We start from the raw sequence: 25,338 nt of genomic DNA on the forward strand, positions 1-25,338 counted from the left end.
TTGATGGGAATGCATCTAATAATTTTTAAAACTTTCTTAGTTTTTTTTAAGATTTATTTTATTTATTTGAAAGGCAAAATTACAGAGAGAGAGAGAAGTCTTCTATCCACTGTTTTACTCCCCAAATAGCCGCAACAGCTAGGGCTGGGCCAGGCTGAAGCCATGAGCCAGAAACTTCTTTTGGGTCTCTCACTGGGTGCAAGGGCCTGAGCACTTGGGCCATCTTCTACTGCTTCTATTAGCAGGAAACTAGACTGGAAGTGGAGCAACTGGGACTCAAACTGGCACTCATAGGGGATGCCAGCGCTTAACCCGCTACCACCATGATGCCAGCCCTTTAATGGTTTTTAAAAACCCTCTTAATGCTTTTTAATGGGGCACTGGTTGCTTCTGAATGAATGGGGAGATCACGTAGTTCCATCATCCACATTATATATGTGAAAGAATCTTGATTTTATAAATCATGAGCTCCAGTCTGGAAAAATTATAGGGAAAAATAATTGGGAATCCACTTGCAAACTAAGCCCATCCAACCAAATTTTCAGATATAGAAGTTTCTGTAATAGAGGCTGTTAGCCTTAAAGTTGGCTGCTTATTACTTAAATAACTGTATACAAATTGTTCTATGTCAACCATAAAAGGGCATGAAGAGTAGCTACTTACAAGAAGCAATGGACCATTAGAAAGTTGGGTACTCTTATATACTGTGTGTATGTGTAAATAAGTCTTTTGGGGTGAGAAAATGTATTATTATTATTTTTTATTATTATTACTATTGAATGTAGATAAAATTTTTTAAAAAATTTTCTTACAATACATGTTTATATATAATACAAATTTATAAACTATACTGCTTTACCTTTTTCCAAAAATATATGGCTATCACTTCCATCACTTTCTAACAACTGTTCTTCCAAGATCATACTGTCAAGAGAAATTGTATCCAGTGAGACTTGTGAGGAACTTCTTTTCATGTTCTTTTGAGAAACATAGAGTGGAGCCAGGTTGGGGCTACAGCGTTCCTTATGCTTTCCACTGTTTAGAAACAAAATTATTAGAACACTATTACATGTGAAGAAATGTATTATATCTAAGAGAAAAATTTGGTCTACAAGTTTCCAAATTATATTTAAATACAGATGTTCAAAGTGTTCTCATATTTTGAAAAATCTACCCTTTCATGTGTTAACTCTAATAATGCCTAATTTTGTCATTTTCTGCCCCCAAACAAAACACACTCACATGTACACACTCAGCAAAACAATTCCAATAACAGTTGTTACCTTAGAGATGTTTGTGATTTAAGTGTTCTAACTGTGCATGCCTCTTCTTTGCTGATTTCCGTGTTCTCGGCCAGTGAAGTTGCTTCTGTATGCAAATCCTCAGCTTTAAAGATTGATTCTATGGTTTCATTTCCTTTACTAGTTAAACTTTCTGAAAGCATGTTTTGATTACCACTATTATCAAATGGCAGCACATTTGAATCTTCTCTATAGTTTAAGACACTATTTGAATCTGTGCAAGACGAATTCTTCCTGTTACTTATTTCTGATCCAATTTCCCCTGAGCTGCTTTTGTAAACAAGTCCACTACTTTCATCTTCACTAATTTTTCCTAAATGTTTATCTGATAAACAGTCCAAAAAAGAAGTACCTTTTTGCAGATTTGTATCACTAGCTGATTTAAAAAGTAAAGGATTCGTTAAAGGGACATGGCTAAGGTCAACACTCAGAGATCTACTGTCTGACATATGATTAACAGTTACACTTCTAATTTGATTTATACTATTAATATTTTGTTTTCTTTTTGAAGACAAAAATTCTCCATTTTCTGTAGTCAAATAATCAGGAACCACTGGGCTCAAACTTTCACAAACAGGAGACTTAGGAGTATTTGCTGGATCCACTGGATGTAACAGAAGAGCCAGTTCTGCACTTCTAACTAAAAGTCCAATGCAAATGGATGTCTGACTGGCAGGAGTGCCAGTCACAGCTTCGACATCATTCCTTAAGTTCTCTGAAAGCAGAATAAGTGACTCATGGAGGAAAAGCAGGAAAACATACTGGTAGTGATTGATCTGCATACTGACATGTTTATGAACATGAACCAGGATATGAATATCTGCATCTGATGATGATGAAGAAAATCTTAAAAAAGTATCTGATGAGGAATGTTTCTGACCACCATTTGTCAAGGGCTCAGACTCTGTACTATAATACTCCTTCAAAAGCTTTTTCCGTTTTAATCGGCCAGCCAGATTGCTAGATTCACTCTGTGATGTATTGAGAGACACCTGATTACAAGTCTGCTCTTCTTTTTGCGACTCAGCATATCTCGTCGGTTGACAAATCCAGATGGATAAAGGGAAAGAGTCTACAAAACTTATTGGTCGTCCTTTTCCACTTTTCATGCCTTCATAATCTATCCAAAACTGAGAAAAGTATACAGCCCAAACATCTGTGGCAGCAGAAGTTTTAAGGGTGTGTTTATTCAATTTGGGAGTAATATTTCCTTTATAGACTTCATGCATTTTGGTATCTTGTTCATGAGCATGTCTCTGAAAGATTGGATGTAGAAGATTGAAATTATCACAAGATTTGGGGAAGCTGGTATATGCTTTACTAAAAAAATCACAATCTTTGAAGTTTTGAAACAAAGCTTCTAGATCAGAATGTCTACAGTTTGGACAGTGTCTTGTATTTGTGGCAATCATTTCAGAACTCTGAATAGAAATTGCATGTGGTTGATCTTGATGACACTCAGATTTCATTTCAGAAGGAATGACAAACTAGAAGAGAAAAAAATCTAGTCTCACAAATCTATACATAGAGAAGAAAAAACAACCAAGAACATGACTTAGTCCAAGAAATCTTTTTCTTAACATATTTCTCTCCCAAATACTACTGTTCTATCAAGACATAAAACTAACTCTCTCCACTCCAATCTTGTTAAATTGAGTAAAAGGAATCCAAGTAATTGACAACTAAAAAGGGAACAACCTTTTAAAAACACAGGCGTTAATAACGTACAAAATAGGTATTTTAACACACAACAAATCATAAAATAAAGTAATTACTACCAATTGTTAACTATGGCCTGAATATATAAGAAACTGCCAAATCTAGAAAGGGATTTATTTTATTAGTGATTTGGAAACTAACTAGAAGAGTGAATGGAATGAACAGATAGATGCCATTATAATCACTTTTCTGAAAGAATGCTATTTTAAAAATAAACTTAAGAGGAGAGGTCATATTATTTACTAAGATCCTTTTTCCAGGCATAACTAAATCCAGTCCTCAAAACATTCACATCAAAGAGTTCAAAGTAACCAGTTTAAATACTGTTCAAATTTAGAAGATGTAAAAATTACATAATTGTATCAAACAATAATTGTAAAGGTCATAGAACATGTTCTTTTATAGTGAATTTTATAAGGTTGTTGAGAACATATTTAAAATATTTCTAAAGTGAAACTGTTGAGTATTATTAACCTCAATTTTCTTTTAAAAACTCATTTCTTAATGTTTACTTATTTCTTTGAAAAATCAGAATGACAGAAAGAGAAAAAGAGATCTTTAATCTACTGGATCACTCCCCAAAGGCCCATAACTGCCAGGGCTGGACCAGGCTAAAGCCAGCATCCCAGAACTCCATCTAGGTCTCCAATATGGGTGGCATGATAGATGTAGAAAAAAAGAACTGATTCAGGCAGAGAAAGATAAAATATGTCACGTCTTCACTTATATTTGGAAGCTAAAAATTTGATCGCATAGAAAGAGAATAAAATAGTGGCTGCAAGCACATGGAATGGTGTGTGTATGTGTCTGAGAGGAGAGTGCGATTGACAGAAGATGGTTAATAGGTACCAGGATATGCGTAGTCAGGAGGAATAACTTCTAATGTTCTATAGCTCGGTAAGGTAACTATGGTTGACAACAACTAACTGAATATTTCAAGATAGCTAGTAGGCAATTTTGAATGTTCCTATCACAAAGAAATCATAAATGTCTAAAATAATATACATGCCATTACTCCGATCTGTTCACACATTGTATGCATGTACTGAAATATCACATTATATTCCACAAATATGCATAATTACTATGTCAACTAAAAAAAGAAAATAAATTCAAAAATAAAATGTTAAAAAATCATCAATTTAAATTTTACTTCTATAGCTCATCACCAAATGAATGAAAATCAGAGAAAGCAGAGAGAAAATGCTGGGGCCAGTGTTGTGGCATAGCAGGTAAAGTTGCTGCCTGTGAGACTGGCACCCCATATGAGTGGCTGCTCCCAAGCGGCTGGGAAAAGCAGCAAGGATGGCCCAAGTGTTTGGACCCCTACCAAACTCCTACCATGTGGGAGACCCAGATGAAGCTCCTGGCCTAGCACTTGCTGTTGCGATCATCTGGGGAATGAACCAGTAGACAGAAGATCTCTTTCTCTGTAGCTCTTTCAAAACAAGTAAATGAATCTTAAAAAAAGGGGGGGGGGGAGGCCATAAGAAATACACATATGAAGAGGAAGATCAGTCTCTTAAAGATGGTATAATTGAAAATCAAATGAAATCTGAAAAAAGGTTTTTATTTTCATTAATTTTCTTTCTTTCTTTTTTTTGGGGGAGGGGGGGACAGGCAGAGTGGACAGTGAGAACGAGAGACAGGGAGAAAGGTCTTCCTTTGCCGTTGGTTCACCCTCCAATGGCCGCTGCGGCCGGCATGCTGTGATGATCCGAAGCCAGGAGCCAGGTGCTTCTCCTGGTCTCCCATGCGGGTGCAGGGCCCAAGCACTTTGGGCCATCCTCCACTGCACTCCCTGGCCACAGCAGAGAGCTGGACTGGAAGAGGGGCAACCGGGACAGGATCTAGCGCCCCAACCAGGACTAGAACCTGGGGTGCTGGTGCCGCAGGCGGAGGATTTAGCCTATTGAGCCACGGCACCAGCCATATTTTCATTAATTTTCAATTGTTTTGTGTTCATTTATTTGAAAGGCAGAGAGAGACAGAGAGGGAGAGAGAGAGATCTCATTTGTTGGTTCATTTTCCAAATGCTCACAATAGCCAGGACTGGGCCACGCTGAACTTGGGGGCCACGAACTTACTGGGTCTCCTACAGGGACCCAACCACTTCAGCCATCACATGCTACCTCTCAAGGAGCACATTAGCAGGAATCTGGATTTGGGAGCAGACCTGGGACTTCACTCCAGGCACTCCAACAAGCATGGCAGCATACCAAGTGGTATCTTAGCCACTGCACAAAACATCAGTCCCTTAAAATTAAATCTGAACTTTTAAAATCAAAATTAAGATTACAGTGAAGCTGATTTATATTTGAACAATGATATTACATCTTGGCAATTATAACATTGTCAACTTTTTTTTGTAACACAGTCACTAACTTGTATGGTACCTTTAGCATTAAGCCATCAACTCGAATATCTACATGCTCATCAGATTTTGAATTGTCATTCAATTTGTACACAGCCATAAATTGATTAAGACTTTGCTTCAAATCCAAAAGAAACTGATTTAACCACAGAATGCTTCTTTCATCCACAGTAAACTGCAGTGCATTCAGCTGACTATACAGGTTGGGAGATGGAACTGTAGAGACAAAAATGTTTAAAAAAATTTTCAATGAACAGAACTAAATCTTATGAGAATAAAAAATATTTTCAACAAGTTACAGTCTTTCTTAAAATATTTTGATATTTTTATATGCACAATTTGAGTGATACATATGAATGATATACAACAGATTTAGATCAACAAAACATTTTTCCATGATTCATTACAGAAAACTATATACTTCAAACTAAAAATAACTATGCAAATATCAAGTACTGTTTAGGATTCTTTTCTTGAGGTTATATTCATCATGAGGTTATATTCATCAAGAAGTAAACCAGGCTGGCGCCATGGCTTAATAGGCTAATCCTCTGCCTAGGGGCGCCGGCACACCGGGTTCTAGTCCCGGTCAGAGCGCCGGATTCTGTCCCGGTTGCCCCTCTTCCAGGCCAGCCCTCTGCTGTGGCCAGGGAGTGCAGTGGAGGATGGCCCAGGTGCTTGGGCCTTGCACCCCATGGGAGACCAGGAAAAGCACCTGGCTCCTGGCTCCTGCCATCGGATCAGCGTGGTGCGCCGGCCGCAGCGCGTGGGCCGCGGCGGCCATTGGAGGGTGAACCAACGGCAAAGGAAGACCTTTCTCTCTGTTTCTCTCTCACACTGTCCCCTCTGCCTGTCAAAAATAAAAATAAAAAATTCAAATAAATAAATGTTTAAAAAAAAAAGAAGTAAACCAAACACATAATCTTTTTGATGAAATATCACATCAAAGTTGTGATCCTCAATTACATATTTTTGTAAGGACTTTAGTACTGGAATTTTAGTCTGCATCCTCTAAAAAGAGAAAACTAAGCCTAATGACCATTTTATGGTGGGAGTGGCATGATGGGAAGATCTCCTTAGGAGGAAGGACGATGCATAGTTTTATTCTCCACTTGAATCAAAGCCTAGAATAGTGCCTGAGGCAAAGCAAAACTTAAGCACCTCTTATATACCCTTTTCCATAGCTCTTCCAAAATAAACTAATATTTACAATTAGAGGGCACATAATTTCTTGGAAAACACCCATATTTCTATCATTAAAGCCATTTCAGTTTTAGAACACCTTGGTAAAAATTTTTTATTCTAAATAAATATTCAGACATTTACTTCTAGCATAGATAAAAGTATGCATATTTAGAACTTCTAGGCTAACATAATTTAAGGAAAATAAATTAAAGGATGGGATACCAGTAGAAAAAAATACTTTAAGAATGTCCTGAATATAATTTCTTCACTTATCTCATTCATTGACTCATTCACTTTTCTTTGGCAAAGATTCTTTCAATATCAATGACAAACAGTATAGTGCTAATCACAGAGAATATCAAAAGCGGCATGGTCCCATTCCTTTAAAATATTCATAGTTTATTACATGGGACAGATAGGAAAACAAGAAGTTATAATTCAAGTGTACCAGAGACAGTCAGTCAGATGCGCAGGTGTTTGTCTTTGGGAATGTAAAGGGAGTAGGCTGTGAGAGATGGCATCATACTCTGGGAGGGAGGAAGGTAAAGGAATCTTAATGAATCGACTGAGTGATGACTGTAGCAACAAGAGATCACCAGAGAGCAAATGAAGTCCCCAAGGCTAAAGCACAGACAGAAAACTGTGGGAGCAGATCTGGGACTTCAAAGGGAATCCAACAAACTAAAAAGACCCTAGTTTCCAACAGGGGTCTACTTATGAAATATATTATGATATAGCTATGAAAGATACTTAAAATGAGCTTGTAGAAACCTCAAATATACTCATATCAGTAAACAGAAAGAGGCAGGAATATGTAAAAGAAACAAACATGCAATAAAAACAGAAATTCCTTTTTTTTTAAAAGATTTATTATTTTATTTGAGAAGCAGAGTTACAGAGTGAAGGAGTGACAGAGTGAATATTCCATCTACTGGTTCACTCCCTAAATGGCTGCAATGAATGGGACTGGGCCAGGCTAAAGCCAGGAGCCAGGAGCTTCTTCTGGGTCTCCCACATGTGTTCAGGGGCCCAAGGACTTGAGCCATTTTCTCCTGCTTTCTTAGGAGCATAAATTAGCAGGGAGCTGGATTTGAACTGGCACCCATATGAGATGCTTGCTCTGCATGCCGCAGCTTTAACCCATGAACCACAGTGCCAGACTCAGACATTCCTTTTAAAACTAAAAACTTTCATTAAGAAGCCAACATCAGACAAATGGGCAAACTAGGTCTACACGCTTTGGAGTTCTACTTTTTTTTTTAAAGATTTATTTATTTATTTGCAAGTCAGAGTTACACGGAGAGAAGAGAGGCAGAGAAAGAAAGAGAAAGAGAGAAAGAGAGAGAGAGAGAGAGAGAGAGGTCTTCCATCTGATGGTTCACTCCCCAATTAGCCAACTGGCCGCAACGGCCAGAACTGCACCAATCTGAAGCCAGGAGCCAGGAGCTTCTTCCAGGTCTCCCATTCGGGTGCAGGGGCCCAAGGACTTGGGCCATCTTCTACTGCTTTCCCAGGCCATAGCAGAGAGCTGGATCAGAAATGGAGCAGCCAGGACTAAAACTGGTGCCCATACAGGATGCTGGCGCTTCAGGCCAGGGCGTTAACCAGCTGTGCCACAGCGCTGGCCCCAGAGTTCTACTTTAAAAAAAGGATATAGGCCGGCGCTGTGGCTCACTTGGCTAATCCTCCACCTGTGGCGTCGGCACCCCGGGTTCTAGTCCCAGTTGGGGCACCGGGTACTAGTCCCGGTTGCTCCTCTTCCAGTCCAGCTCTCTGCTGTGACCCAGGAAGGCAGTGGAGGATGGCCCAAGTGCTTGGGTCCCTGCACCCACATGGGAGACCAGGAGAAAGCACCTGGTTCCTGGCTTCGGATCAGTGCATCTCCGGCTGTAGCAGCCATTTGGTGGGTGAACCAATGGAAGAAAGACCCTTCTCTCTGTCTTTCTATCTAACTCTGCCTGTCAAAAAAAAAAAAAAATGTAAAAGAAGGATATACCCCGGTCCTTAATGTGTTGTCCAATGTGAATTAATGCTATAACTAGTACTGAAACAGTATCTTACACTTTATGTTCTGTGTGGTGCAAAATGATGAAATCTTTACTTAATATATACTAAATCGATCTTCTGTATATAAAGATAATTGAAAATGAATCTTGATGTGAATGGAATGGGAGAGGGAGTGGGAGATGGGAGGGGTGGGAGTGGGAGGGAAGATATGGGGAGTGGGAAAAGCCATTGTAATCCATAAACTGTACTTTGGAAATTTATATTTACTAAATAAAAGTTTAAAAAAAGGATATAAACTTTTTCCTCTGATAACATAACTATTTCCCATAAACATGCTTTTTCAACTGTGATTTTAATAGAAAAGTTAGTGGAGAAAATAACAAATAAAAAGCAATATAAAAATCCTATTAAGTATATGTAAAAAGTCAAATCACAAGAATAAAATTAGTTGTGAATATCACGAGATTTTTGCCATCAAGGATCTATAAATAAGGGAGGAAAAGGAGATCTGAACAAATAACAGAAGGGAAAAATACTACTTAGAGTTAGAGTGAAGAACAATAGGGGCCTACTTGGTGATGCAGTGGGTTAAGCCTCTACCTGCAGCACTGGCATCCCATATGGGCACCAGTTAGTGACCAGGCTGCTTCTCTTCAGATCCAGCTCTCTGCTAATGGCCTGGGAAAGCAGTGGAAGATGGCCCAAGTGCTTGGGCCCTGCACCCATGTGGGAAACCCAGAAGAAGCTCCTGGCTTTGTATTGGCCCAGCTTCAGTTGTTGCGGCCATGTGGGGAGTGAACCAGCAGATAGAAGACTTCTCTCTCTGTCTCTCTTCTCCCTGTCTGTAACGCTGCCTCTCAAATCAATAAATAAATCTTAAAAAATAAAAAGAGTATAGACCAATAGACTTTTGCTTCTTTTTTCACATTTATAAAGCTCAAAAATTTCGCAAAAAAAAAAAAAAAAAAAAAACCTTCCCAAATATTGGACAAGTATAATAAAACAGGAAACTCTCTTACTGGGAAAATCTTTTCCATCTGGATAGTAATATTCTGTGAATTCTATATAGACAGCTGACATTTCTTGTGGAAGGTACAGTGATTTTTTATTGCAGGAAACCATACTTTTAGGGGAAGAGCGACATTGTTCTGCTGTAGAGACCTGGAAAATAAATATGTTTATTGAAGTTACACTGCATAAAAGATCTTCCCAAAGAATTTATGGAAATCGAACATAACTTCAAATTCTTTTAAAATTACTTCCAATAATTTGTTAGTGGCTAACACACTTTATTATATATTTTACTTCACATTAAGTTATTTTAAAACAATATCTATCAACTATTCAGAAAACTCAAACTTTCTAGGTCCTTATCAATTACAAAATCAACTTTTATACAATAATCCTTGAAAACATTAACAGATAGGAAAATAATGCTCATGAAATTCTCACAGACAGTATAGACAAGCAATGTTGGAGTCAGAACACAGATCCAAATTCTCAAGGCCAGTTTCCCAGTATGTTCTTTGTAATAAAGCTTTAACATAATTTCTCCCATTGTTATGAAAAATAACACAGCTACATAGAGAGTTTTAGTTTGGGATGATGGACAAATTCTGAAAATGGATACTAGTATTGGTTATATAACAATGTGAATGTATTTAATGCAAAGAACTATACATTTGAAAATAATTACAATGTTATATTTTATCACAATAAAAATCATTAAAATTAATATAAATATAATCAGTTTGGTCAAATAGTTTTATCTCTTCAGTTATTTTATCAAAAGAACTGTTCATTTTAAAGTTCTACTTACATATTTTCACTCTCCCCCAAAACCTAATTTTCCCAAATTCAACCATTTAGTAGGCCAAAGGATGTATCCCAAAGTATTTTAATGTTTTTAATCTAGTAAAAAAATTTGCATATTTCTCATGTGAAATGGAATACATTTTTAAAAGGTTTACTTTGGTTTCCTTTTGTGTAAATTGCCTGCACAAAAATTTTTTCATTATTTTATAGTCTTTAAAAATTGTCAGTTACTTACATTATCTAGTTAAAAAGCATTTCTCTGCATATACAGAAAAAACTTTTTTTATTTTAATGAACAATTTAGCTCATTTTCCCTTTAACACTGAAAACATTATTCAAATTGGGATAAACATAATATTTTATTTCCTTCTACTTACTTTTGTTTATTTTATTTCTGGTATGTTTGTGTATGTGAGGTTTCTTTACTGTATTTTACTTTCAACCACTTGGAATTATGGGTGATTTCCCTCCCTTATTTCCACATGGATTTATTTAAATCATAAAATTGAAAGTATCCTTTTAAATAAGCTGTATTACATAAAGAGAATGTAAAGAAAGAAGCAAACACACAATGAGAAAAGAACTGTTAAATCAGGGTTTCTCAAAATAGTATTGATGTTTTGAGCTAGATAATGCATTTTGAGAGTTGTTCAGCACATTGTAGGATGTTTAACAGCACCACTTGACCATCAGATGTTGGCAGCACTCCTCTTTCCATTTGTGACAACCAAAATTGCTTTGGACATTGCCAAATTTTCCCAGGAAACAGTATTGGCTCCAGTTGAGAACAATTAAGTTAAATAAAAACTTTTCCAATAAAACTAAATCTCTAAGCCATAAACATCAAAATAAACCAGAACAATTTATAAATGACAATACAATCTGAAGTCCTTTATTTTACATCTAAAAGTAGATTATATAAATATGTTCTTTTTTTTTTTTTTTTTTGGTATCAAGGATTATGATGTCAGATCATGTTGTATGATTATAGCCTGAATAAGACTGTTACCATAAGTGGGACAGAGTTCTCAGCATACGACTTTGTTCACGGTATAGCAAACTCTTAGTACTTCAACAAAGCAAAACAGGCATTTCAGTTTATTTCACAGAGACCTTTATGAATTAAGGAATCTGGTCTTCCCGCTTCTGGGAAGTAACTAAGAACTTGAATTCCTTTTTCACAGTGGGCCCTGGGACCACAACTGATAGTTTAACACTAAAAGATCACTCAGGATAGGACAGGCCAAATTTAAGAGTCTTAGCTGCATGTAAGAGTGAGGCTTTGGGTTATCTATGATCATTGGTCTAGAGAGTTCAACCTCATGGCAATACTTCCTGCATACTGTTACACATTCACATCAGGACGCTAACATGCCATGCAGACAAATATGTTTTGCATTTGGAATTCTTCTAGTCTCTGCCCTATGCATCCCTTCCTGTGGGTGGATCTAATGATCCTTGTCCTATAATAAAAGTGACTATAACAGGTAACAGTGAGTTCTGAGTCTTTGTGGTGCAGTACTGACCTAAGGGTAGCTCAAGAAAACCTCTGAACTTGCACTAGGTATCAGAAGTCTTGGGCAGTACAGGCAGTCTGAAGGACTATGCCCTTGGCTTTACAGTTTTAGGAGTAAATTGTATACACCAAGGTTGGGAATGTCCAGTCCATGGGCTGTATAAAGCCTGCAAAATCATTTGATCTGGACATGCCAAGGCAACAAATGGGATGCAAAATTCAATCTATTGCAGGCTAATTTTTAAGTCGAAAATTTTGCATGGTCCAAATGGCCCTTGGCAGAAAAAAGGTTCCCCATACCTGAAAAGTTTATCAACCATTATTTTTCTTTTTTTTTTTTATGAGAACAAATTTTTAACTTACATTATAGTTAAAGGCTTAATGCTCTGCTAAATAAAGAGTTCAATAAGTAAAAAGACCATAATTCACTAGAACTATATACAAGGGATATGAACAATAATTAAATGAAAAGATGTCAACTTCACTCATATACATTAAATGTTAAAATAATCATACTCTGAATACAGCTGTTTTTGTCTGAACTGGTATTTTCTATCCTACCTGATTTAGTCATTTCACAAAATTGGTCAATGTGTTTTTCAATAAAAGGGTAGTGCTAGTTAGAGTTACCTGTGTGAGATATTGAAAGTGATTATGAGAAGATTTAATTTAGAAATTAAAACATACCTGATATATATTGAAATCTGCAAGTCTAACCACAACGGAACTAGACATTAATTTAGCTTTTGATTGCTGAGATAATGCTGAAGGTGTTCTGGAAGTCCCTTTCAGAGTAGGATCTTTCTCTGTGGGAAACAAAAGCTCCTTTTAATTCGATAAAAATTAAAAATTAATTTTCAACAATCATTCTTACTATTAAGACAGCTAGTATAAATATAAATGAAGACTACTCAAAATAAGATAATGTATGTGGAAATAATTTATAAAGTATAAAGTGACATAGGAATTAAACTTTTTATAATTATTATTCTTCCTTAAAAGGAATATATTACAATTTAGTTACTTTCTTCCAGTAACTTTCAGCTGAAATTTTGGTAAAATAAGCAATATCTACCTGAGTATTCTATTCTTATACCATAATTCCTAAATCAGAAAAAGATACAACAGAGAAAGAGAACTGTAGACCAATATCCCTGATGAACACAGATGCAAAAATCCTCAGCAAAATAGTAGCTAATCAAATCAAAGAATACATCAGAAAGACCATTCACACAGACAGAGTGGGATTATTCCTTGTATGCAGGGATGATTCAACATTCATGAATTAATCAATGTGATACATTACATTAATAAATTGAAGAATAAAAATCACATAGTTATTTCAATAGATGCAGAGAAAGCTTCTGATAAAATACAATATTCTCTCATGATGAAAACCTTAAGCAAATTAGGTAGAGAAGGGACATTCCTCAACACATTAGGTAGAGAAGGGACATTCCTCAACACAATCAAGGCAATTTAATTTAATTCATAGTACCGAATGGGGAAAAGCTGGAAGCATGCCCCCTAAGATCTGGAACTAGACAAGGATGTCCACTCTCACCACTGCTATTTAATATAGTCCTGGAAGTTTTAGTCAGAGAAATTAGGCAAGAAAAACAAATCAAAGGGATACAAATTGGAAAGGAGGAAGTCAAACTATCCCTATTTGCAGATTACATGATTCTATATACAGGGGATCCAAAAGACTCTACTGAAAGACTATTGGAATTCATAAAAGAGTTTAGTAAAGTGGCAGGATATAAAATCAATGCAAAAAATCAATAGCCTTTTTATACACAGACAACGTCATGGCTGATAAGGAACTTTTAAGATCAATCCCATTCACAATAGCTACAAAAATAATTAAATACCTTGGAATAAATTTAACCAAGGATGTCAAAGATCTCTACAAAGAAAATTACAAAATACTAAGAAAGAAATAGAAGACATTTAAAAAATGGAAAAATCTTCCATGTTCATGAATTGCAACATATCATCAAAATGTACATATTACCAAAAACAATTTACAGATTCAATGCAATCCCAATTAAAATAGCAATGACATTCTTCTCAGATCAGGAAAAAATACTGAAATTCATATGGAAACACAAGAAACCTCAAATATTCTTATGGGTTATATTTCTCTTAAAAGTATTTTGACCCATAGTCTATGTTAGTCTGAATGAAGGATGCAAAATTTCTAGATATTAACTAAAAATAATACTTATTGGGGTAAGAGTTGTGGCATGGCAGGTAAAGCCACAGGTTAGGATATCCTGAGCCCATCCTGGACAGCTGATTAGTATCCTGGCTGCCTTGCTTCCAATCCAATTTCCTGCTACTGCATCCTAGGAAGCAGCAGATGTTGTCTCAAGTGCTGGGCCCTGCCACCCACATGGTAGACTTGGATGAATTTCCAAGCTACTGGCTTTGGTGTGGCCCAGCCCTGGCTGTTGTGGGCATTTGGGGAGTGAACTAGCAAATGGAAATCAATCAATCAATATCTCATCAAGTAGAAGGAAAAAGAAACATTTTCCAAAAATACTACTTATTAACAGGAAATTATGATCTCTCTCACCCTCTCTCTCAAACACAGACACACACACACACACACACACACACATAATACTAAGGGAATGCCATAATATTGTTATAAGTCAAATACCTGTTTGTGTGTGCTGGGGAGAGGCATGTGTTGGGGATTTAGGAGGTGAACCTACATTATGATCCTTCACAGCCTGTTTAAGCATTTCAACATTACACTCAAATTCATGTAACAACTCATTGGCCCATCCATTTTTTGTTTTGGTTGCATCACTAAAATACATCCAATGATTACAACTATCTCCTATAAAACAAATAACAGATATTTCAGTGAAAAGTGCACAATTTTCATTTATTCTATTATAGCAATGCTTCTAATAAAATTTAGTGATTTTTCTCAAGAAAGACGTTACTACTCTTTTTTTTTAATTTTTTTTTTTTTTTTTTTTTGACAGGTAGAGTGGACAGTGAGAGAGAGAGACAGAGAGAAAGGTCTTCCTTTGCTGTTGGTTCACCCTCCAATGGCTGCCACGGCCGGCACGCTGCGGCCGGCGCACCGCGCTGATCCGATGGCAGGAGCCAGGTACTTATCCTGGTCTCCCATGGTGTGCAGGGCCCAAGCACTTGGGCCATCCTCCACTGCACTCCCTGGCCACAGCAGAGAGCTGGCCTGGAAGAGGGGCAACCGGGACAGAATCTGGCGCCCTGACCGGGACTAGAACCCAGTGTGCCGGCGCCGCAGGTGGAGGATTAGCCTAGTGAGCCGCGGCGCTGGCAAGACATTACTACTCTAAAACATGAGTAATACATTTACAGCATAGGGAAAAAGTATTAAAAGCAAATGGTCTGGAATGGTTTTTATCATGAACCCATCTTTGTGGGGCAGACATTTGGTACAGTGACTAAGACACCACTTGGGATGTCCACATTCTATTCAGGAGTAAATGGATTTGAGTCCTGGCTACACTCCTGATTCCAGCTGTCTGTGTACTCCAGGAGACAACACGTAATAGCTCAAGTAGTTGGATCTCTGTCATTCAAATGGGAAACCTGGTGGCCCTGGTCCAGCCTTAGTTGTCTTGGGCTTTTGGGGAGAGAATCAGCAGATGAGAGTTTTCTGTCTGTCTGAATGAATGAATCAATCAATGAATAAATAAATAAATACTATGGATTTTGCTGTAACTAAGAAAAAGTACTAGGTTTATTAATTGATTAAGAAAATAAAATCTATTCTATGAAAATATTATCTCCCCAAATATGAACTATTTGCATAATTTAAAAATTTTAAGCTTATGTAAATAACTTACTAATCAGGAAGATAAGAAAAAAGACAAAGTCCTTGGAAAGAAAATCAGAAGAAATGCATAACCTTTAAATTCTGTCAGGTACTGATAAAGAAAGGATAAACACTGGTAGGTGGAAATGCATGAATATAAAAATTTTACCACTTCACATCATCTCTTGTTTTCTTATCTCTGTAAATTACAAAACAAAACCAGACATACCAGCAAAAAGTAGATGGGTGAAAGGTCAAACCATTTTTTGCTTTGGTATGTGGGATAAAAGAACCTATCAATACTTGATTTCTAAAGAGCCTATTAAATTTTATTGATAAAATTTAGAGAATATAAAAACAAAAAATTGCTGGAATCCCTTAATTCTCCTTTGCTTTATACTCTTTCATGACTTTTAAATATATCATTTAAAATTCAAAACACATTAGTACATTTTTACTGCAACAAAATAGTGCAAATGCATGTCTGCTGATTTTTTAAAGCTTTAAACTAGTTATTTAGAAAGCCTTCAATTTCTAACAATTATATTTTCTAGTAATCTACATGAACCTTGATATAAAATACGTGAATTAACTTCTGTGACAATTTTTTTAGCAAAATAAAACTGTCAGAGGAAAAATAATAAAAATGTCTTGGTCTCATTTCTTCTTGACAAATTAAAACAAAAGAAAACAAAAAATTAACTGGCTAAGTAATATTAAATTAACAATTAAATATTTTAAAGAAATTTTTATACACACCTGCTTTATGGTAAGGATAATAATCTATGGTTAGCTGTGTAAAAGAGAGTTGCATAGCACCCCCAGTGATACGTCTGTTTGAGTCTGGAGAAAAAACAGATGAAATTGAGAGAATAAAAGAGAAAAAATATTAAGTAAATATTTGAAAACACTTATTACTAAAAGTCTTCTTCATACTTAGACTCCAAGAAGTGATTTACCATCTCTCTTTTATCACATATGATACAGTAAGAATTTCAGGAAATGCAAATCAATATGTTTTTAGTGAGCTCCTGTTATTCCAAGGTACTGGGCTAAATAAAAGGTAAGGACACAAGAACAGTAGGATCTATGTCCTCTTAGCGCTTATAGACAGTAATAGCAGAACTTTTGTACTTAAGGTCTACCCATGTACCAGGAATTCTTTTACATACTTTAGGTACTTATTTGATTTTTGTAACAATCTCATTAGAGAGGTATTATGATTCTCCTTATTTTCTAGATAAGGAAACTGAGGAACAATGAAACTAGGTTAACAGGCAAAGATCACATAGCTAGTTAAGTGCAGAGCTAGTATTTGAACCCAGGAAATTTTAACCATTTCAGTGTAACATCTTGCCTATGAGGAAATTGAGTCTATGAGGTTAGGTAAATTGTTCAAAGTCACCTTGCTATAATAAGATCAAAAGAAAATATAAACAAATATATGCATAGGTATACATTCCCACTATTAATCTGTATACTCCAATTTATCTTCCTTTGTACAATTTCTAGTACAAATATACAATTTGTTAACCTAACATCTTTGGAGCCAAATGTTTCAGAGTATTTTAGATTTTATTAATAGTGTAAAGATATAGAGTATATCAGGCAATACTCTCAGTAGTTTCTGAGGTATCACTTAATAGTGAAAGATAGTAATTCCGTGGCAAAACGGATGTACATTTACACTAAGTGGTTAAAATAAAGATAATAAATAACAATGTACTGGTTTCAAGTCAGATTTTATTGTAAATGATTTCTCAGAAACTTGCAAAGAAAGATTTTAGAGTCTTTTGAGTTTCAGAACAGCAAAGAAGCAATAAAGACTGTACCATAAGAGAGATGTTTTAGTGCTAGCTTTTTCTGCTTCAATGAAATCATTCAGCTTATTCTATGCGAGCATTTGTTATTTAATCACTCTTTATTAGAGTGAGGGATATTAAAGAGTTTAGAAAATACCTAAATAAAAATGAAAAAATGCTTGTCATTTAACCATGATCATTTTGTTACTTAACCTCATTTTGTTACTTCAGTTGTTTTTTTGGATTTTTTCAAATCATTATAGCAGAAGATGCCAACCATAAGCCAAATGACACAAAAGTGAACAAAGGGAAAGAAAACAAATCCCTCTGCAAATCCCAAATCTTCAGCATTATCCCTCCACTTTTATGTAGTAGCTGATATCTAGCTGCCCTGTCTGATGAACATATGGCAACTTCTACAGTTCAGTATCCCAGTTCTCAATATTCATTTTTACAGCTTTAAAAATCAAGCTGTATTACATGAAGCTCCTGGCTTCAGTTCCTGCCCAACTCTGGCTGCTGTGGGTATTCGGGGAGTTAGCAACATTTTTCATAGATTCTGATTCAGGTCTGAAGTACACAGGTCAAATATCTCCATTTTACAAAGATCCCCAACTTGATTCTAATGCTGACCAAAGTTTAAGAACCATTATTTTTGATGTAGGCCCAACAGCTGTATATAACCCCTACCACCCTCAACACCTGTGGGCCAGAGACACTCACCAATAGAGAAACAGAAATGCTGAGCACCTAGATTAAAGAACCACACATTTACAAAGTGACCAAGAAGCTGTTGTTGCATCTGTTGCCTGTGTCTACTAATAAGGAAAAATAAGAGAAAAAAAAACCTAAAAGAAAGAAAAAAAAAATTTCTAGTGGAATTTAGCTTCCTAATCAAATTTTGAGAGGAGAAGAGAGGGGAATACAAAATGTTAAATAGTCATAGTTGTGCTTAAATGCACACAGGCCCAGAAATATACAGATAAACTAAAATGTTGAAAACATATTTATAAGTAATATTAGGCTAAAATTTAATTTATGAATAATTCAACATTAATTGAAAGGCAAATCCAGGATTTCATCCAAGTATATTTATTCAATCTTTAATTATTTTTTAACATAATTTTACTGTTAGGATCGATAGCAAATAATTAAGTAAGCTTAAGTACTCGTTTCTAAAGCAGAGTAAAATTTTATACCAATATATAATGCTTCAAATTATATTTTTCAAGTAATAGGCATTTAGAATGGCAGTTAAGACACCCATGTGGGAGTCGGCACTGTGGCATAGTAGGTTAAGCCTCTGCCTGCAGCACTGGCATCCCACAAGAGCACTGGTTCCATCCTGGCTGCTCCACTTCCCATCCAGTTCTCTGGTATGGCCTGGGAGAGCCCTGAAACACAGCCCAAGTCCTTGGGTTCCTGTACCCACATAGGAGACCCAAAAGAAGCTCCTGGCTACAGGCTTCAGATCATCCCAGCTCTGGTGGCATTTGGGAAGTGAACCAATGAATGGAAGACTTGTCTCTCTGTCTCTACCTCTGTCTGTAACTCTGCCTCTCAAATAAATAAATAAATAAATCTTAAAAAAAAAAAAGATATCTATGTCCCACAGAGTATCTGCATTCCATTCCCTGCTCTGACTCCTGAGTCTAGCTTCCTGCTAAGGCAGATTTGGAGAGACAGGAGGGATGGCCCCAGTAATTGGGTTCCTGTCAATTATCTGGGACACCTATATTTCATTTTCAGCTCATGGCTTCAGTCCCAGCCCAATCTGGGCCACAGTGAGCACTGGGGAGTGAGCCAGCAGATGAGAGCTCTCCTTCTCTAGCTATCTTTCTGTCTCTGAAATCAATCAATAAAATTGTACCTATCATTTACACATTCTCATAAATGATAGAATTATGACAAATTATCTTATACTACATACTACATAATATATAAATAATCCAATTTGTAGTCAATTCTAGAAAAAACAAAATAATTTGAAATAAGCAGGCCTTATTACCTTTTTCTTTAGCATGAATGTCATCACAGATATGTAGATCCAAGTGAGAAATCACTAAATGATGGGAGGTTTCTTTAACATCAAAGTCATTGAACAGCTTCACAATTGCATCGTTTAGATCAGGAGCATTTGAAGCCTGTGGTGTCTTCACTTGCTGGGTAGATGGGGTTACTGTAGAGCTCTAAAAGAATTTAAAATTGTATTATCATTATGAAATTATATATTTTATATTTTATATAAATATTTTCTGTAGTGAAGTCAGAAAAATAAGTATAATACATTTCCTTTCATGTCAATAATTTACTTTCCTAAGTTATTTTTCTGCATTATATGAGAATAAAATGAAAAATTTTTAAACTGGAGAATGATACGCAATTGGCATATGAATCCAATGTTTTAGTAAATATATGAATAGTTATATTTATGGTTCTTATTTTAGAAAATATAGTTATTAACTATAAAGGGCAACTTATTTGAATGCTATTAGTTATAGATATTAAAAGGAAAGCAAATGTAGGCCCTGCATTCACTGTTATAAAATCTGCAGAAATAATTCGTTTCAGGGTTGGTGCTGTAATGTAGCAGGTAAAGCAATGCGGGCATCCCATATGGGCACTGGTTTGAGTCTTGGCTTCTCCACTTCTAATCCAGCTCCCTGCTAATGTGCTTGGGAAAGCAGCAAGAAGATAGCCCAAGTGCTTGGGGCCCAGCACCCACGTGGGAGATCCAGTAGAAGCTCCTGATTCCTGACTTCGGCCTGGCCCAGCCCCAGTCATTGCTCCCATTTGGGGAGTGAACCAGTGGATGGATCTCTCTCTGTCTCTTCCTCTAACTCTTTCAAATAAATAAATAAATACATAAATCATTTTTTAAAAAAAGAAAAATAATTTGCTTTTTCATAAAAGCCCTGGGTGACATTACTTAGAAAAGTAAGTGCTTTGGTATTTCTCTGTCATAAGAAATGGGATATGACCTTTGAACATATATATCTGAAGAAACCAGAAAGCAGAAGGAATAAACAGGCTGTGAATTCAAGTATTTTAAAGAGAAAAAGCATAGAACACTCCACTGAATAGTAAAGACACTCTTGAACCTCTTACAGACTAAAATGAATGTATCCACAGGTATACTGTGAAATGATATGAAATATGAAACACAGAACTATACATGAAAATTTGGTAATAATTATTAAAATCAATACCAAATTTTCTAGTTAAAATTACCAACTTTCAGAGTTAGAAAATTTAATAAAATACAGGTATTCATGGAAAATCAAAGTATAGGTATACAGTGTGGATTATCTATTAAGAACTACAATCAATGGCTTGCATTTTGGCACAGTGGTAACTGCTGCTTAACCAGCATCCTATATTAGAGCACCAGTTTTAAGTTTTGGCTGCTCCACTTCCAATTCAGCTTCCTGATAATGTACCTGGAAAAACAGGAGAAGACAGCTCAAGTGCTTAGGACTCTGATTTGGGGAGTGAACCAGTGGATGGAAGGTCGGTCGGTCTCTCTCTCTCTCTCTCTCTCTCTCCATCCTATGACTCCCTCTCTTTCAGTTACTCTTTTAAATATATACATATATATATACATATATACACACAATAATCACATTGTAAATGAACTGCAAAGTATACTTAGTAAACAAGAATCTCTCAAGGAAAATTATTGGGGTACACAGTAACTACTGGAAGTAGGCATCGTGTTACAGTTAAGTTGTATCTTGGGAAGTTCACATCCCACATCAGAGTGCCAGTTCCAGTCCTAGCTACTCTGTTTCTGATCCAGCTCCCTACCAATGCACCTGGGAAGCAAAGTATGATGGCCTAACCACTTGGGTCATAGCCATACACATGGGAGGCCAAGATAGCGTCACTGGCTCCTGGCTTCAGCCTGGGCCAGCCCCTGCTATTGTGGCCATTTGGGTAGTAAGCCAGCTCTCTGTCACTCTGCCTTTCAAATAAATGAATTTTAAAAACTTTTAAAAAATATGAAATACAGTTAAAACTTTTAAATTCCAAGGGCTCAAGCAAAACTATTAAATTTTATTGTTAAATTGACTTCCATCAGAAAAGTGACTTTTTCTCACGTTTTTTTCCATCTATGCTCAAAGCTTCAACAGACTAGTATTTACGATGGTACTACAGTAATCCTTATTTGTGAGGGAGAATTTAAGATTGTCCTCCTGTTGGAGATCTAAGCTTATGCTACTGACATCCTAAATGGGTGCCTGCATCCCATATGGGTGCACGCTTGTGTGTTCATGTCCTAGCTGCTCCTCATCCAATCCAGCTCTCTGCTTATGGCTTAGGAAAGCAGCGAACAGCCCAAGTGCTTGGACCCCTGCACCCATGTGGGAGACTCAGAAGAAAATCCTGGCTCCTGGCTTCAGATAGGCCCAGCTCTGGCCGTTGTGGCCAACTGGAGAATGAACCAGCAGACGGAAGACTCTCTTTCCATCTGTAACTCTGCCTTTCAAATAAATAAATAAAATCTTAAAAAAAAAAAACAACCTGTCATTCTCTACTTCCATTGGCTCTCAGAGACCTATTGAAAATGTTCAAATCCTCAACATATAACACTTTTCATGGCTAAAACAGGCCACCTGTTCAGTGAAACTATTCTTTGCCCAAATTTAAAAATCAGATCTCTTTAAGGATTCTGAAGATATCTCATTGCTATTTATTGGTAGAATTATACAAGTTCCACCATCAATTCTTAATTTGCTTTTAAAAATTTAAGTACTGGAAAACTGTTCACATGAATAAATACTGGAATCAAGAGTTTGATTCAGCAGAGCAATTCTTTGGATTCATTGAAGTTACAAGCTAGAATTCACAAAGTGATCTAATATAAAACATTAATCCTCTGTTGTGGCGCAGTGGCTTAAGCTACCATTTGTAAAGCAGGCATCCTGTATAAGTGACAGATCAAGTCCTGCTTGTTCCACTTCTCACCCAGCTCCAGCTAAAGTGCCTGGAAAGTCAGCAGAAGGTGGCTTGAGTACTTGGGCCCCTACCACCTACACGGGAGACCTGGATGGACTTTCAAGCTCTTGGCTTTCTCCTGGCTCAGCTCCAGCCGCTGTGGCTATTTGCAGAATGAAAGAGCAGATGGAATCTCTCTCACATGCCTGTGCACTCTCTCTAACTCTACCTTTCAAATAAATATAAAAACAAATCTTTGTAAACAGAAAATATATAGTTCTAATGATCTAAACAGCTGACAATAATCAGATTCTCCCTCAACTGTGTTGAAAGGAAAGAAATGGAAATTACTTGACATGGTACTTGGTTAGTAGAGTCATTAATATCTGACAAGTATAGCCATATTTCTTTTTTTTTTTTTTAACATTCATTTATTTGAAAGTCAGAGTTACACAGAGAAAGAAGGAGAGTTAGAGAGAGAGAGAGAGAGATCTTCCATTCACTAGTTCACTCTCCAACTGGCTGCAACAGCCAGAGTTGTGCTGATCAAAAGCCAGGAGCCAGGAACTTCTTCTGGGTCTTCCCACTTGGGTGCAGGGGCCCAAGGACTTGAGCCACCTTCTACTGCTTTCCCAGGCCATAGAAGAGAACTGGATTGAAAGTGGAGCAGCCGGGTCTTGAACCGGCGCCCATATGAGATGCTGGCACTGCAGGCAGCCGCTTTACCTGTTATGCCACAGCCATAGTTCAAATTGCCTCTCTCATTTCCTGGAGGGTTTTCTTTCTTTTTTTCGTTTCTTTTTTTTTTTTTTTTCCCACCTCTCCTGAAAAATCCATCATAGACAGCGCACAGTAAGAAGAATACCATTCATTTATAGGTAGGATAAAAATAATTATGGAAATGGAGAGCCAGTCTGACATCTTGACATCAACATAGTCCAGTCTGACATCTTGACATCAACATAGTCTCAGGCGGATCAAGTTTAAGAAAGAGCATACATTAAAGTGGACAATACGAGACCGGCGCCGCGGCTCACTAGGCTAATCCTCCGCTGGCACACCGGGTTCTAGTCCCGTTCGGGGCGCCGGATTCTGTCCTGGTTGCCCCTATTCCAGGCCAGCTCTCTGCTGTGGCCAGGGAGTGCAGTGGAGGATGGCCCAAGTGCTTGGGCCCTGCACCCCATGGGAGACCAGGATAAGTACCTGGCTCCTACCTTCGGATCAGCGCGGTGCGCCGGCAACAGCGCGCTGGCCACGGCGGCCATTGGAAGGTGAACCAACAGCAAAAAGGAAGACCTTTCTTTCTGTCTCTCTCTCTCTCACTATCCACGCTGCCTGTCAAAAAATAAATAAATAAAGTGGACAATATGGAATTTAATCTCCTTTAAAACACAAAATGTGAAAAGCTGTACTGTATCTTCAGAGACATAATTTATCTCACTCCTACTAAATATATTGCTCTAGTAAAACCAAGCTCATTTTTAATCAGAAAATACCATGTTCTCTACAACCACCATACTTTCTCAGATTCTATTTTCTCTTCTGAAATTCCTTTCTCCCAATCTGCCTATGAACTTAAGTTCATTATTTTCTTGGTGAAACATTTCCAAACTCTGCAAGCAATTAATTAAATGTTTCTGTGCTTCCATAGTTTTTTTTTTTTTTTTAAAGATTTATTTATTTATTTATTTGAAAAGCAGAGGCAGAGACAGAGAGCACGATCTTTCATCTGCTGGTTCACTCCCCAAATGGCTGCAATGGCTGGAGCTGAGCCAATCCGAAGTTAGGAGCCCAGAGCTTCTTCCAGGTCTCCCAGGCAGATGCAAGGGCCCAAGGACTTTGGCCATCTTCCACTGCTTTCCCAGGGCATGGAAGAGAGCTGGGTCTCAAACCGGCAACCATATGGGATGCCGATACTGCAGGTGGTGGCTTTACCCAGTTACGCCACAGAGCTGGTCCTGCTTCTTCAGTTCTTATACCTTTTCCTTTTTCACACTGATATTTATGTCGAACTGCAATATTTTATAATTGACTCCCTATTACACTTTTTTTTTTTTTTTGACAGGCAGAGTGGACAGTGAGAGAGAGAGACAGAGAGAAAGGTCTTCCTTTGCTGTTGGTTCACCCTCCAATGGCCGCCGCGGCCAGCGAGCTGCGGCTGGTGCACTGTGCTGATCCGAAGGCAGGAACCAGGTACTTCTCCTGGTCTCCCATGGGGTGCAGGGCCCAAGCATTTGGGCCATCCTCCACTGCACTCCCTGGCCACAGCAGAGAGCTGGCCTGGAAGAGGGGCAACCGGGACAGAATCCGGCGCCCCAACCGGGACTAGAACCCGGTGTGCCGGCGCCGCAAGGCGGAGGATTAGCCTAGTAAGCCGCGGCACCGGCCTCCTACTATATTCTTAAGATCCTTGAGGATAGAATTAGACAACATTTATTTTTAACATCATGCATCTTACAACACAGCAGCAAGAAGAAAATAATGCCAATTTGATAGTCACTGAAAGACTAGAATTCATGCCATTTTCAGGTACCACGCATGACTACCAATCAAAAACCTGTATATCTGAGATGTATTACTGTTTCAAATAAAGCAGCTTCATAGAAGTATAGTTTTATAACATCTCCTAACTTTTTATTAGGCATAGATATAAAAATTTGCATTTTCTATAAAATTCTCAGATATTACTCATTGCAGTTGTCCCTGAACTTCTAACAAAGATCTTGCAGAGGTCAGCCTTGTGGTACAGTAGGTTAAGCTGCTGGCTGCAAAACTGGCATCCCATATGGGTGCCAGTTCTAATCCCGGCTGCATCTGCTTCCCATCCATCTCCTTGCTAATGCACCCTGGAAAGCAAC

The 25,338-nt window shown here is 37.3% G+C and overlaps 1 protein-coding gene across 11 annotated transcripts in view; it reads right to left on the minus strand.

The window, feature by feature from the left end:
- Positions 1–25,338, minus strand: part of BLTP3B (bridge-like lipid transfer protein family member 3B) — a 138,295-nt gene that overhangs the window by 39,915 nt on the left and 73,042 nt on the right. For all 11 annotated transcript variants that reach the window (XM_051846567.2, XM_008256938.4, XM_051846566.2 and 8 more), the window contains 8 exons: positions 19,551–19,731; positions 16,500–16,583; positions 14,586–14,768; positions 12,605–12,723; positions 9,606–9,747; positions 5,417–5,610; positions 1,284–2,788; positions 860–1,035 (listed from right to left, as the gene is read on the minus strand). In XM_051846567.2, coding sequence (XP_051702527.1) covers positions 860–1,035; positions 1,284–2,788; positions 5,417–5,610; positions 9,606–9,747; positions 12,605–12,723; positions 14,586–14,768; positions 16,500–16,583; positions 19,551–19,731 — 2,584 coding nt within the window. The remainder of the gene's footprint in view (positions 1–859; positions 1,036–1,283; positions 2,789–5,416; positions 5,611–9,605; positions 9,748–12,604; positions 12,724–14,585; positions 14,769–16,499; positions 16,584–19,550; positions 19,732–25,338) is intronic.

Source organism: Oryctolagus cuniculus, chromosome 11 (assembly GCF_964237555.1).
Source record: "Oryctolagus cuniculus chromosome 11, mOryCun1.1, whole genome shotgun sequence".
Taxonomy (NCBI): domain Eukaryota; kingdom Metazoa; phylum Chordata; class Mammalia; order Lagomorpha; family Leporidae; genus Oryctolagus; species Oryctolagus cuniculus.